General features: G+C 47.3%; 1 protein-coding gene and 1 long non-coding RNA gene across 9 annotated transcripts in view; one reads left to right on the plus strand and one right to left on the minus strand.

Annotated features, from left to right (window-relative positions):
• depdc4 (DEP domain containing 4) overlaps positions 1-7,700 on the plus strand; it is a 132,735-nt gene extending 125,035 nt beyond the window's left edge. For 7 of the 8 annotated variants that reach the window (XM_072484753.1, XM_072484749.1, XM_072484750.1 and 4 more), the window contains 2 exons: positions 1,853-1,931; positions 6,603-7,700. In XM_072484753.1, the coding sequence (XP_072340854.1) occupies positions 1,853-1,931; positions 6,603-6,790 (267 nt within the window). In that variant the 3' untranslated portion in view covers positions 6,791-7,700. Of the gene's footprint in view, positions 1-1,852; positions 1,966-6,602 lie in introns of all 8 variants that reach the window. The other variant, XM_072484755.1, reaches the window with a different exon arrangement.
• A 4,977-nt stretch (positions 7,701-12,677) lies between these two features.
• On the minus strand, positions 12,678-14,221 carry LOC140395920 (uncharacterized). The gene is made up of 3 exons (XR_011936395.1): positions 14,088-14,221; positions 13,142-13,251; positions 12,678-12,804 (listed from the first exon to the last, which is right to left on the minus strand). It is a non-coding gene; the product is annotated as an uncharacterized lncRNA (long non-coding RNA).
• Positions 14,222-16,175: the final 1,954 nt, after the last annotated feature.

A 16,175-nucleotide genomic window follows, 5' to 3' on the forward strand; every position in this document is an offset into this window, starting at 1 on the left:
ATGAAGAGGAGTACCGCAGAGGACATGCCTCCTTTTTACCACGTTTTTTCAGGTTTCATTTTTAAAAAATAATAATTTTAGAGTACCCAATTCATTTTTTCTTAAGGGGTAATTCAGCATAGACAATCCACCTAGCCTGAACATCTTTTGGGTTGTGCGGGCAAAACCCACGCAAACATGGGGAGAATGTGTAAACTCTACACGGACAGTGACCCAGAGTCGGGTCACTGGGACCTCGGCGCCGTGAGGCAGCAGGGCTAACCCAGTGCATTAACGTGCTGCCCAGGTTTCATTTTTAAGGTTTCGGGTCTTTCAGTGGTGTTGGCAAATGGGTGGCTGAGAGATAGGAGTGCGTAGTTTGGTTGGTAGTGTGGTTGGGGATGTGATGAGGTGGGGGGAAAGTTGTCTTCGGGGAGTGCGAGGGGATGGAAGGTGGCTTGGTCAGTCAAGGGTGGGTGGTTGAGTCAGGGTGTGGATTGGGTTATGCTGTTAATCACAGTTACAGCAGGAATGATTCTAGGGTACGTATCTGGGTAAATACATCTATCTAGCCAGGATTTATGGCACAGATAAGTGTAAGAGTGGTATAAATTTGTTATTCAGAACTTTAAACTTTGCAGGAAATGGCAGTACACTTGCGTGTTAGGACCTCCTCAGGGTCCTGAAGTATATTGCCACTCCCATTCCTGGAAGACCTGGCCCATTGTCTTCACAGGATAGGAAAGTGGGTTTGATGTAGAAGATCGGCCATGATCGATTCAATGAGGGAGCAGCCTCGAGAGGCTATCTGGCTTACTTCTGTTTCTTACATTGAAAACTGGGTGTCCTTGCCACTGATTTCCTTCCCTTCCCAGCCATTGTCTCAGGCTGATGCAAACTGTTTGAGGTCTTCAAGTCCCATTCGATCCTGATCTGAGCTTCTGACCTAGTCAACAAAGTCAAAAAACGTCCACCTTGGTAAACATTGTCCATCTCCACCCTGACAACCTATTTGCTGCTTGGATCTTTATCCGCATTTTATCACATTGAAATGTGATTATTCTGGTTTTCTCTGGACTGCCCTTCCATCCTCCATCTTCGATAAGCTTCGATTCCTGTAAAACAATGCTGTTTACCCAATGATCTTGCTGTCCAAAATCAGCTGCTGGTCACCCAACACAGTCAGATTAAAGTTCCAATCCTGGTGTTGAAATCTCTGTGTGACTTCACCTTTGCCTATCTCTGTAACCTATTCAACCCTTGCACCTCCATTAGAGATTTCTGTTTGCCTGACATGCCCTCTCTCACTTTCCACACTCAGTTGTGCCTGCGGCCACATAAGTACATGCAATGTAATTGCCACCCACTCTTCCCCCTCCCACTACTTTCATACTTCTTTTATACTTCACAACATTTCCTCCTGTGATTTGTTGAGTGTTTTCTTTTCATTTTGCCTGTAAACCACCTGTAGGTGCTATGAAAATGTGAGCTGTCTTCCTCCATATTAGCAGCAGTTTTGACCCCATGTGCTTGTTCCCTTTTACCACATCCCTTTGGTTTGCAAATATTTGCAATTTGCAGCATAATAGCTCATTCTTTCAATAAAGATGTTCTCTGCTTGCAGTTTACAAACCTAGTATGCTATAATAAATTCACCAGAATGAACTGGCCCCTTAAACTCACATTTTTACTCATGAGGGTAGGTTATTGAGAAGGAAGTAGTTTGTCAACAGTTTATAACTGGTTGAATTATATCTTGGCAAAGTACTTAAAGCTTTTATTTTTGTGGCAGAGACCTTGAACTGTTTAATATCCATAAGGTTGAGTACGGCAATTTAATATCTTGTTTCCCCCCTGTTTTTCAATTAAATAGATCCCTGGTTCTCTGCTTCAGATTGTCAGGAAGAAGCTTCTGCTCCTCCAGGAAGGAGGGGACCCTGACGCTTCCACAGGTACCTTGGACAAGTCCCATTGAAAGCATGCAAGGTTCTTTCACACCCTTCTCGCCATGGTATTTCCAGCGTGTGACCTGCTCTTGTAGCCACAGTATTTATATGACCAGTCCAGTTCATTTTCTAATCCGTGATAACCCCAGGATGTTGATGGTACACTACAAAATACTGAGAGTCACTAGAGATTGCCTGTTTGAAGATCTGGTGACTAAAATTGCAAAACATGAAATGGATATGAAAGTGCAAAGCTAATGATCAAAGTTGGTGCCTTGGTGATATTTAGGAGCTGCTCGTCTCCTTGATCTTCTAGATATTTTTCACATTGGGGGAAGAGTATTAAAAAAAAAAACTCGTATTCGAAAAATAATAAATTACTGAAAGGTTTGAAACCGGATTAAATGAGCAAAAATAACCCATGGAAGAAATGGTACTGCAGTAAACATAATTTTGAATGGTGGATCTACTTTCCATTTTTTGCTATCCCTTCTCCAAAGATACCTGTTGAATCAAATGTCATTTGTGACTTCCGGGTGCGGCTATGCAGAGCTAGGTTGCATATTCGGTAGCTCCCGCTTGGAATGGACTTTTGGGCTCTTTTACAGGGCCCCCACGGCATTTGTTTGACATTTCCCGGAGTGGGAAGAAGACTGTAACATTCCCCTGACAGTGTCCCCCAGGAATGTTACGTCTTTTGGTTACCAGACCCGGCAGAAACAGTAAAAGATTTGTCTGTAACTGCAGGGAAAAGAGGAGCCTCTTCCAGCATGCAGGCGGGGGAAGGGCAAGCTTAAAGCTGCAACCTGACTTGAGGGCCTCTAATAAAGGTGAATTCTAGCAGCAGAAGGAACAACTGTGACGAGATCTACCAAGGCCATTGAAGAAGCGGGGACGAGGCTTCCGGTGGCGGCCATTGAGGAGTAGGTCGCACATTCGGCAGCTCCAGTCTGGAACTTACACTCAGACCTTTTTCAGGAGTTTTCACAGACTTTTTGGGGCAGATTGGTGAAGCGAACACTGCCAAAAGGATTCCCTCTCGAGACTTCCGGTTGCGGCTATGCGGAGCTAAGTCGCACATTCGGCGGCTCCCACAAAAACGGACTTTTAGGCTCTTTTCAGGGCCCCCAAAGGCACTTTTTTGACGTTTCCCGGTGTGGGAAGGAGTTAATAAAAGCTCCCCGTCAGTATATGGCTTTAACTAGGAGCGGGGCGACAAAAAAGGTGGTGGTGGAACAGAAGAAGGGAGGGAAGAAGGACCAACTGGCAGCGGGCGGAGACCAGGCAGTGGGCGGAGGAGCAACAGGACGGTATCCAGCGCTCCCTCAGAGATTAAAACGGACCTGCTCGAGCCGATGAAGGCTTCTATTGATAAGCTGCTGGAGACACAGGCGGCCCAGGGGGTGGCGATCCGTGAGGCTCGACAAAAGATTTCTGACAATGAGGACGAGATCTTGGGCCTGGCAGTAAAGGTGGAGGCGCTCCACAAGAAATGGCAGGAGCGGTTTGAGGAGATGGAGAATCGGTCGAGGCGGAAGAATCTGCGGACTCTGGGCCTCCCGGAGGTGCTGGAGGGGCCGGACGTGGGGGACTATGTGGTCGCCATGTTGAACTCGCTGATGGGAGCGGGGTCCTTCCAGGGGACCCTGGAGCTGGAAAGGACCCATAGAGTGTTGGCGAGGAGGCCCAAGGCTAACGAGCCTCTGCGGGCGGTGCTGGTGCGGTTCTGTCGGTTTGTCGATCGGGAGTGTGTGCTCAGGTGGGCCAAGAAGGAGAGGAGCAGCAGGTGGGAGAACGCGGAGGTTCAGATATATCAGGACTGGAGTGCGGAGGTGGCGAAGAGGAGGGCCGGGTACAATCGAGCGAAGGCGATGCTGCACAGGAAGAGGGTGAAGTTTGGCATGTTGCAGCCGGCGCGACTGGGTTACCTACAAGGACCGGCACCATTATTTTGAGTCTCCGGAGGAGGCGTGGGCCTTTGTTCAGGCCGAGAAGCTGGACACAGACTGAGGGTCAGGATGGGCGATTGGGGACTGCGGTGGATATGTTATGCCTATTTTTGGTTCGCGGGGGGGGGCCTTTGCATTGTTTTGGGTTTCTTTTTCTCTGTGTTTTTCTTTTTCTCTTTCGGGTTGGGGAGGGTGGATGGGGCGGGTTGGGCACTGTTTTAGTTGGTGGCGGGGCCTGGTAGGTGGAGAGCGCGGGCTTTTTTCTTGCGCCGAAGACTGGGGGGGCGGGGAAGCGAGGATTGTTTCCTGCGCTTAGAACGGAGGGGGGAGGGGGAGAGCCTGTCGATGGGGAGCGGGAGAGGAGGGTGTGCCACACAATGGGAGGAGTCGAAGGGGAGGCGGGAGTGGCCGGGGTCAGCAGGAGTCAGCTGACTTGCGGTAGTGCAATGGGGGGAGTAAACCAGCTAGGTTGGGTCCTAGCCGGGTGGGTGGGGGGGAATCGAGTTGCTGCTGCTAAGGTCAAGGAGGAGCTGGAGCGTGGGGGGGGGGGGTCGAGACGTGGGTATGCCGCTGTGGGGAACGGGCCGGGTGTGGGGTGCGGGCACGTGGCTGGCCGAGGAGGGGTCATGGCTAGTCGGCGGGGTAGGGGGGCGGGTAACCCCCTGATCCGGCTGATAACCTCCTGATCCGGCTGATAACCTGGAATGTAAGGGGACTGAATGGGCCGGTTAAGCGGGGCCCGCGTGTTCGCGCACCTGAAGGGGCTTAAGGCGGATGTGGTTATGCTCCAGGAGACACACCTGAAGGTGGCAGACCAGGTAAGACTGAGGAAAGGGTGGGTAGGTCGGGTGTTTCACTCGGGGCTAGATGCCAAATGTCATTTGTCTCGAATTTTATGGCAAGTATCAATAACCATCATTTTTATATATTTATTTAGCTATTCCCAGATGAGGTGCTTTGAGACAATTTCTGTTGAGATGCCAGACAAATATCAGTTGTAGTGTTTGTTCAAGAGGAATGGATAATTGTGGGAATGGAGTAGCATTCAGCGAACTGTCTGCAGTGCCCCTCAGTGCCTTGGAGAAGCTACTGCAGCAACAATTTTAATTGCTGTTTGAACTGATCGGGGCATGAATTAGTCCCTCCAGTGATTAATGTTTTTAAAAATAAATTGAGTACCCAATTATTTTTGTACAATTAAGGGGCAATTTAAAGTGGCTGATCCACCTACCCTGCACATCTTTTTGTATTGTGGGAGTGAGACCCACGCAAACAGTGAAAGAATGTGCAAACTCCACACAGACAGTGACCCGGGGTCAGGATCGAACCTGGATCCTCAGTGTCATGAAGCAGCAGTGCTAACCACTGCGCCGCCCTTCCAGCAATTAATTATTAAAATACTTTTCTTTGAGAAAAGCCTAAATCTAGGCTGACGCTCCAGTGCAGAGCAATATCAAGAGTGTTAATGGCACCTTCTATTTAAAGTGAGAAATTAAGACCCTGTCTGCTTGTTACAATAGCTCAAGTGGATGTTAAAACTCCCATGGCACAAATCGAACACTGGAACACGAGCAGGTCATTCAGCTACTTAAGACTGCTTCTCCATTCAATTAGATCATGGCTGTTCTGCACCTCAACTTTGTTTGCCTGCCTTGGTCCTGTATCTCTTAACATCTTTATGCAACAAAAAAATCAAGCAATCCCAGCTTTAAAATGTTAAACTGACCGCCAGCTTTTATAAACTTTTTCAGGGAAAGGGTTGTATGAGGAAGTGCCACCTGATGACCCGAGCTCTGTGCATCACCATATTCTGAACTCTGTAAGAAGCCTCACAACACCAGGTTAAAGTCCAACAGGTTTATTTGAAATCACAAGCTTTCGGAGCGCTTCATCAGGATTTCACCTAATGAAGGTGCAGTGCTCCAAAAGCTTTTGATTTCAAATAAACCTGTTGAACTTTAACCTGGTGTTGTGAGACTTCATAGTGTGCCCAGCCCAGTCCAGCACTGGTAGCTCCATATCATATTCTGAACTCGCCATCATAGATTTCATAGAATTTACAGTGCAGAAGGAGGCCATTTGGCCCATCGACGCTGCACCGGCTCTTGGAAAGAGCACCCCACCCAAGGTCAACACCTCCACCCCATCCCCACAACCCAGTAACCCCACCCAACACTAAGGGCAATTTTGGACCCTAAGGGCAATTTATCATGGCCAATCCACCTAACCTGCACATCTTTGGACTGTGGGAGGAAACCGGAGCACCCGGAGGAAACCCACGCACACATGGGGAGGATGTGCAGACTCCGCACAGGCAGTGACCCAAGCCGGAATCGAACCTGAGACCCTGGAGCTGTGAAGCAATTGTGCTATCCACAATGCTACCGTGCTGCCCACTAAGAGTAAGTAGTTCCTCTCTATCAACCATATCAACTCCAATGTGAGTCAGACTTCTTCCTGTCACAATCATTAGCAAAGAACAGTTAAGAATAAAACAGTTTCACAGAGTAATGACCTTAATCTTACCATGTGCAGATTGGCTGTTACATTTGTCTGCATAACAAAATGGTGACATTTCAAAATTAATCAATGGTTGCAAAGTAGAGAGGATGTCTTCGGGATGCGACCAGATGCTATATGAATGAAATCATTCTTGCATGGACTGTTCACTATATAATACTTCCATCCCTGATGAGTATTTTTAATTATGCTGCTCATTTTGTGCCAGGTTTTACATTCTGCCAGCATATATCGCAGAAGGAGTTTGATGAGCAGAAAAACAAGACCACCATGGACCAACTTCAACAGTTAGTCCAAGAAATCAATCAAAACTCCAACATATCTGTAAAAGAGAGAAACATACTGCTTCATCAGTTTCAGAAACATCATCCTTTAGTATTTCTTCAGCACTTCTAAAATATTTAGGAGGAGAATATCAGTAAAATTGTTCCTGTATTTTTTGAAAAACTAGCATTTCGAACAATTGCAAGAATTTAATGGCACGACCTCAATTGTAAAAATATGCATGGGTGCTGGCCATTTGGCACTGGTAACAGTGATGTGTTAATTTCTCTACTAAAATCTTGGCTTATGGTTTAATTTATTTTGCAGTGAATGAGAATTATAGAATTATTAAATTGTCTAAGTTGTGAAGTTTCCTTTTATGCTACTGATTAATGTTGCAGTATTTCAATGGAAACAATTGTTTTCCTTAATTGACACATCAGGTGGCTCTTTTGTGATTGCGCCACGACCTGGGAGCCTTGTCTGCTGGCCGCGTTGATTACAGGCAACATGATTTCTTCTAAGCACAGTCATGTCAGAAATATGAACTCATATTTGCCCCTCTAACCTGTCAAGTGAATCTTCTTCAATCACAGGCATATGAAAGGCATGAGGCATTTCAGTGAACTTTGATGGAAGTATTTGTAATGATCCAATTTGCGCTGGTTTAAGGAGGCCCAATTGGCTAAATGGACCTTTTTCACTCTGCATTTTAGGTAATTGTTTTGCATTGGAACTCTGTACATCAGGAAACTTAAATGGGTGGTGGTCTTTGGAGGGGAGATCAAAGGCATAACTGCGAAGATTAGAAATGTGCCTAATTCTTTCGCATTGGTGACCTTCTGCCAGCTAGCATATAATAAGAATAAATAATTTAAAATATTACTTGACAAAATGCTAAATGATGGAAACGGCTAATTGTGGAAACGTTTTTATATTTAATATTGACACTGAAAAAGATTTATCTATTGTGTGGTAAACCGATTCAAATGTGTATTTTAATCCAGTGATAATGATTTTAAAATAAAAATTATATTTACTGCTTGGCTTCAGTTAGAACCTTTTGTCCATTCCATATTGCTCCATTACGCTGATTTTAAAAGGTGAAACATTGGTTTTTGATCTATTTTCCTTTTGTAATTTTTGTTTTTCTCCACCATGGTTCCCTTCACTGCCCTTTTGCTTTCATTATTTCAATCAACTTTTCTTTTTGGTTTGCTTTTGTCTTTTACTCAGTCCCTATCTTTCTTTCCTTCACGCTCTGCGCACATGAGGTGTGATATTATTTTTGCATGCAGACATAGAAATGTTAGGAAACCTGTGGGTGTGTCTCAGAATCCTGAAGGATAACGTGAAACACTGGTTCTTAGTGGTGTATTTTTATTTGGAATAATGTGAGGAAACAATGTACAACCCAGTGAGGAACCAGTCCAGAATATTTATTAAGGTAAAATAAATGAAAAAATACACAACAGAAGACTGACATACACTATGCCACTTAAGTATCTGAATGACTAAGCACAGTGTTATCTGGTTACCTCTTGTTTGCGAAATATACCTACATTCTCTGAACTCACAGACATCCCTCTTCCCAAGTAACATCCAATTTCAGTAACTCTACAGGTCCAATCTAGTTAGTAGTTACCACACCATACTGCTTGGGTACCAGGCCTGTGAAACAGTCTCTCCTGGTTCAGTGAAGGTACAAAACAATGGCCAGGATTCTCCCTTCTGGGGAATAAGTCCCCACGCCAGTGGGAGAACCGGCGACAACTACTCTGGCGTCAACAGCCCCCAAAAGTGCGGAATCCTCCGCACTTTCGGGGGCTAGGTGGACGACTGAGGGGTTGGCTCTGCTCCAGCTGGCGCAGAAGGGACGGCGCAAGTTTGCGCATGCGCCGAAGGGCCGGCGTGATCTCACGCATGCGCGGAACCTCCAGTGTGGTTCCGCGCATGCGCAGACCGGCTGCCGTATTTTGGCGCATGCGCGAGGGGTTCTCGCCTCCGCGCTGGCCATGGCGGAGCCCTACAGGGGCCAGTGCAGAAGGATGAAGTGCCCCCACGGAACAAGCCCGCCCGCAGATCTGTGGGCCCCGATCGCGGGCCAGTCCACCGTGCCCCCCCCGAGGACTGCCCCCACTGACTTACCTGCCAGGTCCAGCCGGTATGTGAGTTGAGTCATGTCGCCGGGACTGGCCAAAAATGGTTGGCCGCTTGGCCCATCGGGGCCCGGAGAATCGCCAGGGGGCCACTGCCAATGGCCCCCAACCGGTGTGGCGTGAATCCCGCCCCCGCATGAAAAACGGCGCCGGAGAATACGCGCCGGGGATTCTCCGACCCGGCGGTGGGGGGGGGTTGCAGAATCCTGGCCAATATCTTTTTGGAGGAGATTATCTGCCATCGGACGTGGCTCTAAATGTTAACAGGAATATGCCTCCATGTGTCGGATCACGGAGAACTAGCCTGTCTGACTTTTTGAGCGTACAACTAGCCTCCCACCCCAATGAGGCTGCTAGCCGTTGTACGGTTTTGTCTGTTTGATATTCCACTCTGGATTCTGTTGTCTAACTCTCTCAGTTCCTTGTTGTTAGAATTTATCATTTACATAGCCCCCACAGATCTGTGGTGAACAATGTTTCTGAAACGGCCATTCTCACCTCACTGCTTTTCTTGTTACTGGGCAAATCAAATCTTATTATTCCTCCAGATGCCACAGTGGCACAGTGGTTAGCACTGATGCCTATGGTGCCGCGGACCCGGCCCAGGCCACTGTCTGTGGTTCTCCCCGTGTCTGCGTGGGTTTCACCCCCACAACCTAAAGTTGTGCAGGGTAGGTGGATTGACCACACGAAACTGCCCCTTAATTGGAAAAAAAAATAATTGGGTACTAAAGAAAAAAATTCCTCTCGATACCTGCTAGTCACGTTACTTGTCTGTCATTTTATTTTCATCTCGAGTTCACTGTCAATCTTGTTAACTTGCCACATTCCTAACAGAAAATAGGAGCATATATAAAGATATGTATCTGACAATCTTGACCTTGGTGTACAGGGAGCAACTTCAAATTTTATGTATGATACGAATCTTGTAAGTATTGCAAACTGTGAAGATGAGAGTGTCGGACTTCCAAAGGACATGGGCAAGTTGGTGGAATGGGCGGACAGGTAGCAGATGAAGTTCAGTCTTGAGAAATGTGAAGTGAGTCATTGTGTAGGAAGAACACAGGCATGATATAAAATAAAGGGGCATTTCTAAAATGAATGGGAGCAGTGAGACTTGGATGTATCTATGTATAAGTCAATGCAGGTGTCAAGACCGGTGGAGAGCATAGTTAATAAAGCATATGGTATCTACTGACAGGGATATGCAGTACAAGAGCAAGGAAGTTATGTTGAACATATCGAAGACACTAACTCAACCTCATCTGAACTTCACACTTTGGGAAGGATATGAAGGTATTGGAGAGAGCTGAAAATGTTCATGAGAATGAAGTGTGCACGGTAGCACAGTGGTTAGCGCTGCTGCCTCACAGCATTAGCAACCTGGGTTCGGGAGTGACTGTTTAGAGTTTGCATGTCCTCCGTGTCTCCGTGGGTTTCTTCCAAGTGTCCCAGTTTCCTCCCACAGTACAAAGATGTTCAGGTTAGGTGGATTGGCCATGATCAATGCCTGGGGTTACAGGGATAGGGCAGGAGAGTGCACCTAGGAGTGCTCTTTTGGAGGGTCGGTGCAGACTTGAGCTGAATAGCCTCCTTCTGCACTGTTGCGATTCTCTGGAATGGTTCCAGGGATGAGGAACTTCAGTTACAAAGTTAGATTGAAGAAGTTAGGACTGTTTTCTTTTGAAGGAAAGAAGGCTAAGGAGATTTGAAAGAGACATTTTAATCATGAGATCTGGACAGAATAGATAACGGAGAAACTTCCAACTGGTGAACGGATCGAGAACGTGAGGGCACAGATTTAAAGTTATTGTCAAAAAACAAAATAATATGAGTGTTTTCTCGCTGCAAGGGCAGCATGGTAGCACAGTGGTTAGCACCGTTGTTTCACAGCTCCTGGGTCCCAGGTTCGATTCCTGGCTGGAGTCACTGTCTGCGGAGTCTGCACGTTCTCCTCGTGCCTGCATGGGTTTCCTCCGGGTGCTCCGGTTTCCTCCCACAGTACAAAGATGTGCAGGTTAGGTAGAGTGGCCATGCTAAATTGCCCTTTGTGTCCAAAAAAGGTTAGGTGGGTTACAGGGATAGGGTGGAGGTGTGGGGTTAAATAGGGTGCTCTTTCCAGACTCGATGGGTCAAATGGCCTCCTTCTGCACTGTAAATTCTATGATTCTATGAGTGGTTAAGGCCTGAATTGCACTGTCTGAGAGTGGTGGGAGACGGGTTCAATCGAGGTATTCAAAAGGAAATTATCTATTTTGCTCCTATCCCTTTTATTCTATGAGCTTGTTCACAAGTCTGTTGTGTGGCACTAAATGTCTTTTGGAGGTCCACATCAACTGCATTACCCGCACCAACCCCCTCATTCCACCAAAATGCCCATGTTCTTTTGAAGTTCTACACTATTCCCCCCTCAGTTATCTGAGAAGGAAGAATGTGCATGGTTGCGGAGAGAATGGCACAGTGAATTTCTCATTCTGAGAGTCGGTACAGACATGATGGGCCAAATGGCCTCCTGCACGGTGACAATTCTGTGATTCTAATAACACCTTTTGTGGAAATGGATAGTTGGAAAAAAACAAAGGTTAGCAAAGGCAATGACATCAGCCAATGTTACTTAAATTGCACAAGATCTTCAGACTGCTGCATGTGAAATTTTATCCTGATGTAATTATGGTTCTATTTTGATAGAAATTATACCATTCTCTGTTCAAATATAAGTAGAAATTCAGTTTCACCAGCCAAGAGAGCGATGAGCGATCTAAACAAAAAAGTACAAATGTGTTGGACAGAGGGTATATATTGAGTGGTTAGCACCGCTGCCTCACAGGGACCTGGGTTCAATTCCGGCCTTGTGTGATTTTGTGTGTGGAGTTTGCACGTTCTCTCCGCGTCTGTGTGGGTTTCCTCCCACAGTCCAAAGGTGTGCAGGTTAGGTGGAATGGCCATGCTAAATTGCCCCTTAGTGTCCAAACATTAGGTGGGGTTATGGGAATATGGCAGAGGCATGGGCCTGGGTATGATGCAGAGCATTAGTGCAGACTTGATGGGCCGAATAGCTTCCTTCTGTGATTCTGATTCCAATGGTACCACTGGGGCCATAAATGCAAGATTGTTAATATTTCCAAAAGGAAAACTTTCTCCGATTAGAGATGATGCAATTGAGGTGAATTGCTTGGATGCAGGTGGCACAGTGGTTAGCACTGCTGCTTCATGGTGCCGAGGACCCGGGTTCTAACCTGGCCCTGGGTCACTGTCTGTGTGGAGTTTGCACATGCTCCCCGTGTCTGCGTGGGTTTCACCCCCACAACCCAAAGATGTGCAGGTGGGTGGACTGGCCACGCTAAATTTCCCTTTAATTGGAAATAAAAAGAATTGTGTACTTTAAATTTTAGAAAAAATTGCTTGGGTGCTTTGAAAACAAAACTCAGAATCATCCTTGTGAAGGAGGCCATTCAGCCCATTTTATCAGCACCGGCTCTCCGAATGAGTAATGAACTTCGTACCATTCTCGTCGTAACCCTGCACAGTCTTAAATATCCTTTGAATGCGTCGATTGAACTTGCCTCCATCACACTCTCAGGCAGTGTGACCCAGATACTTACTTGCTGTTTGAAAGAGATTTTTGGATATTGATGTAGGAGCGGTTTCAAGACCTATGTATTGAGTCAGCTTCCACATGGGGTTATTCCCTGTGGCTCAACTCAGTACAGAGAGGAACAAACATGACAACCTGGCTTAATTAATCAAGCTTGTTACGTGTACACGGAGAACAAACTGGATATCTGCCAAGACCTGTTCGCCGAACAAAGACCAGAACACAGAACTTATACAACATTCAAAAATCAATAGCTCACCCCAGTTGGACGCGATTCAGTCCCTGAAGCTGCTACTTTTAAACTTGCAAGCAGTGTTTAAACTTCACCCAATAGAATCGCAAGCAGCGCATGATTGCTCCTCATCCTGACAGCTGTGTACAATCCCAGCAACCTGTTCGTGAGAAACAGAACAACAGAACCAGCACCCTGAATTGTTTCACAAAGACAAGCTGTCAGAAGTAATGTCCTTTTGGTCAAGTTAGCTATCCTAAATCCCATTTGATTACTTATTACTGCTATGTCCTAAAAATACATGTTTAATGGTTAATAATGATTACTCAGTCCTACAATTCATCTAAATCTTTAATAAAATAACTTGCGTAAAACTGCTCTAGTGGCATGCTAACTATTCAGTTTTAAAAGGTATCATAGCTGAGCCCCCCCCCCCCCTTCAATTCCCCCCTGTTGGCCCTTGGCTAGCCCAAGAATAGGTCATTAAAGAGACATACTGAATGTGTTGGGGTCCGGCTGATGTGTGGAATACTCAACAGGTAAGAGCTGTAACAGTTCCTCTTCAACTAGGGGGCGACAGTCTGTCTGCCATTTCCTAATGCGGCGTCTGAGGCAACAGAGCGTAATAAAAAAGACGAACAATATAAAAAGCTGCAAAAGGGGGCAATATCCCCCTCTCCAAGGCTAGAAACAATCTTTGACCACAGCAATAGACTGGTAAGTGTAGGTTGGTGACATCAATAATAACTCTTACAGGTCCATATCCTTATACTATCGTCACTGATTCATCAGTGAGGGTCAGAACTAACCCGTGTCCCACAGTGTGGCTAGTGATATGCTCATCACATTCGGGCTTGGGGGTTGTCCTTGGACTCGTGGTTGTAATCGAGCCAGAGCTCGCCGGTGTCACAGTGGAGGTGGTAGGCTTCGGCCTGGTACCCCGTGGAGTCCTTGCTTCCTACAATATCCCACCTGATTCTCAGATTCCTGCGCTGACTGGCTACCTACCTTACTTCCCCGATACAAAGCTGTTAATCTATCACATAATCATCTCATGATTTTCAGTACGGTTAGGTGCCTGGCAGGGATCTATACAGTGAATTACCAGACGGTCCCCCATAACTTACTATTTCACAATCGAGTGATTTGGGCCACCGATGGCATGTAGCGTTCCCTGATCGGTCATTTTAAAAACAATGTCATCCTGCCTGGGGGCAAAGATCCTGCGTCCCAGCTTTCCGTATCACCTGTAACTCCCATGATCCTCGGTTCCCAACTGATATATGGCCCAGGTATTTCGGAATTGCACGTAATTTGTATAAGCTGCCCCACAGGGACATATAGAGTCCTGTTTGTGCATACATCCTGAGTCCCATCATAATAAAAACCTATACCACTCCTCCCCTTTGCATCGCTCATAACATTAACAGCATCCCGACTCACCCGTGTGACATTAGAATACATGCGATCACTGGACTTGGCTTCAGCAATGTCCAGCTCCTTCCGCGTCCCTGGTGAGGTGGTCGATGTTGATGGTTGCAGCCAGAGATGAGATGGGATCCTGAGGTGTGCTCGCAATAGAATCCTGTAGGAATAAACAAACATCTTCTGGCGCTCAATTAGTATTATATCATTCGCATCATTGCCAATCCTTCCTCATATACATCCTCTCCGGGCCTTAGTCCCATATCCTGAGCCACTCTGGTGGCCCGACAAATCCAGATAAGTCCCATTACAAGTGCAGCAGCTGGCAATGCCATGGCTACCCCCCGCTCCTTAGGTTCGCCAACCCACCAGAGGGTTCTCTCAATCCTTGTGATTATGGGATGACTCATGAGGGTATGATTTCAACTGCGTCCAGTGCCGCCACCTTGGACTGGGTTTCTCGTCTATTAAGGCACATATTTGTCCAGCGATGATTACTGCATAGGATTCCTCCCATCAAACCCCTGGTCCCTTTTTACCTGTCATGAGTTTGACCACGACCCTATCCCCTGGTGTCGGTAGTTCTGGGGTATCCTTTCCAGTCAGTTTGGTCCAATCTATGCTGTTGCTGTGCAATTACCTGACCCGTAAGGGTATGCAGGCAGTTCACCAGATCTTGCATGCATTGGAGTACAGTGCCTTTGCTTATCTCAAGTTCCGCTCCTCCAGTTATCACCTCCTCCGGGAGGCGCATTGCTCTTCCTGTAATTAACTCAAAAGGGGTTAGACCCGTTCCCGGGGGCAGGGGGGGGGGGCTCTTTGTCGCAGCAATTTTGCAGGCAGGGCCCATACCCAATTATTCCCTTCCTGCAATATAGCTTTGGCTAGGCTATTTTCAAGGATTGGTTCATCCGCTCTACCATTCCCGAGCTTTGAGGATGGTGTGGGATGTGGGATCTTTGCTGGATGCGAAAAACCCCACAAGCTAGGGCAGCATGGTGGCACAGTGGATTAGCCCTGCAGCCTCACGGCACCAAGATCCCAGGTTTGATCCCGGCTTTGGGTCACTGTCCGTGTGGAGTTTGCACATTCTCCCCGTATTTGCGTGGGTTTCGCCTCCCTCGGGGGCTGGTGCCCCACAATCCTAGCCGCCTCACGGAAATGCCCTCCGTGCCTTCTCGCACTGCACGGAGGTGTTTCCTGTATGGCCTGCTGCTGCACACCATTCATAGAATTTCATAGAATTTACAGTGCAGAAGGAGGCCATTCGGCCCATCGAGTCTGCACCGGCTCTTGGAAAGAGTACCCTACCCAAGGTCAACACCGCCACCGTATCCCCATAACCCAGTAACCCCACCCAACACTAAGGGCAATTTTGGACACTAAGGGCAATTTATCATGGCCAATCCACCTAACCTGCACAGCTTTGGACTGTGGGAGGAAACCGGAGCACCCGGAGGAAACCCACGCACACACGGGGAGGATGTGCAGACTCCGCACAGACAGTGACCCAAGCCGGAATCGAACCTGGGACCCTGGAGCTGTGAAGCAATTGTGCTATCCACAAGGCTACCGTGCTGCCCTCAATTCACCACCTCACCCTAGCCCTTCGCCCGGACATGCCATGGCGTGCCTTGTTGCTGTTTGGTGGTGGAAGTCCCTCTATGGAGGAATCTTCCCCCTCAAATCTTGTGGACCTGGGGTGGAGGGTGTTGCCTGCAGCAGTGCCGTACAATCACCGATTGCACCGGTTTACGGACTGCACCGCCATTTTTGCGGCCTTGTGGAATCTGTGGACCACATCCATGTTAGGTGTTATAGGCTGCACCTCTGTTTTAGTTTTTTGTCAAATCTTTTGTTGAGGTTTTGTTCGCACTTCAGCCCCACGCTCCTGATCTACAGGCACCCGGTGCAGAAAGGGGCACAAAAGGCAGAGGAGCTCCTTGTGAACCTGCTCCTGGGCCTGGCGAAGAGAACCATTTGTAGGGCTGGATTAGCTCAGTGGGCAAGACAGCTGGTTTATGATGCAGAACAAGGCCAGCAGCGCGGGTTCAATTCCCGTACCAGCTTACCCTAACAGGCGGCGGAATGTGGCGACTAGGGGCT

Source organism: Scyliorhinus torazame, chromosome 19, assembly GCF_047496885.1.
Source record: "Scyliorhinus torazame isolate Kashiwa2021f chromosome 19, sScyTor2.1, whole genome shotgun sequence".
NCBI classification, from domain to species: domain Eukaryota; kingdom Metazoa; phylum Chordata; class Chondrichthyes; order Carcharhiniformes; family Scyliorhinidae; genus Scyliorhinus; species Scyliorhinus torazame.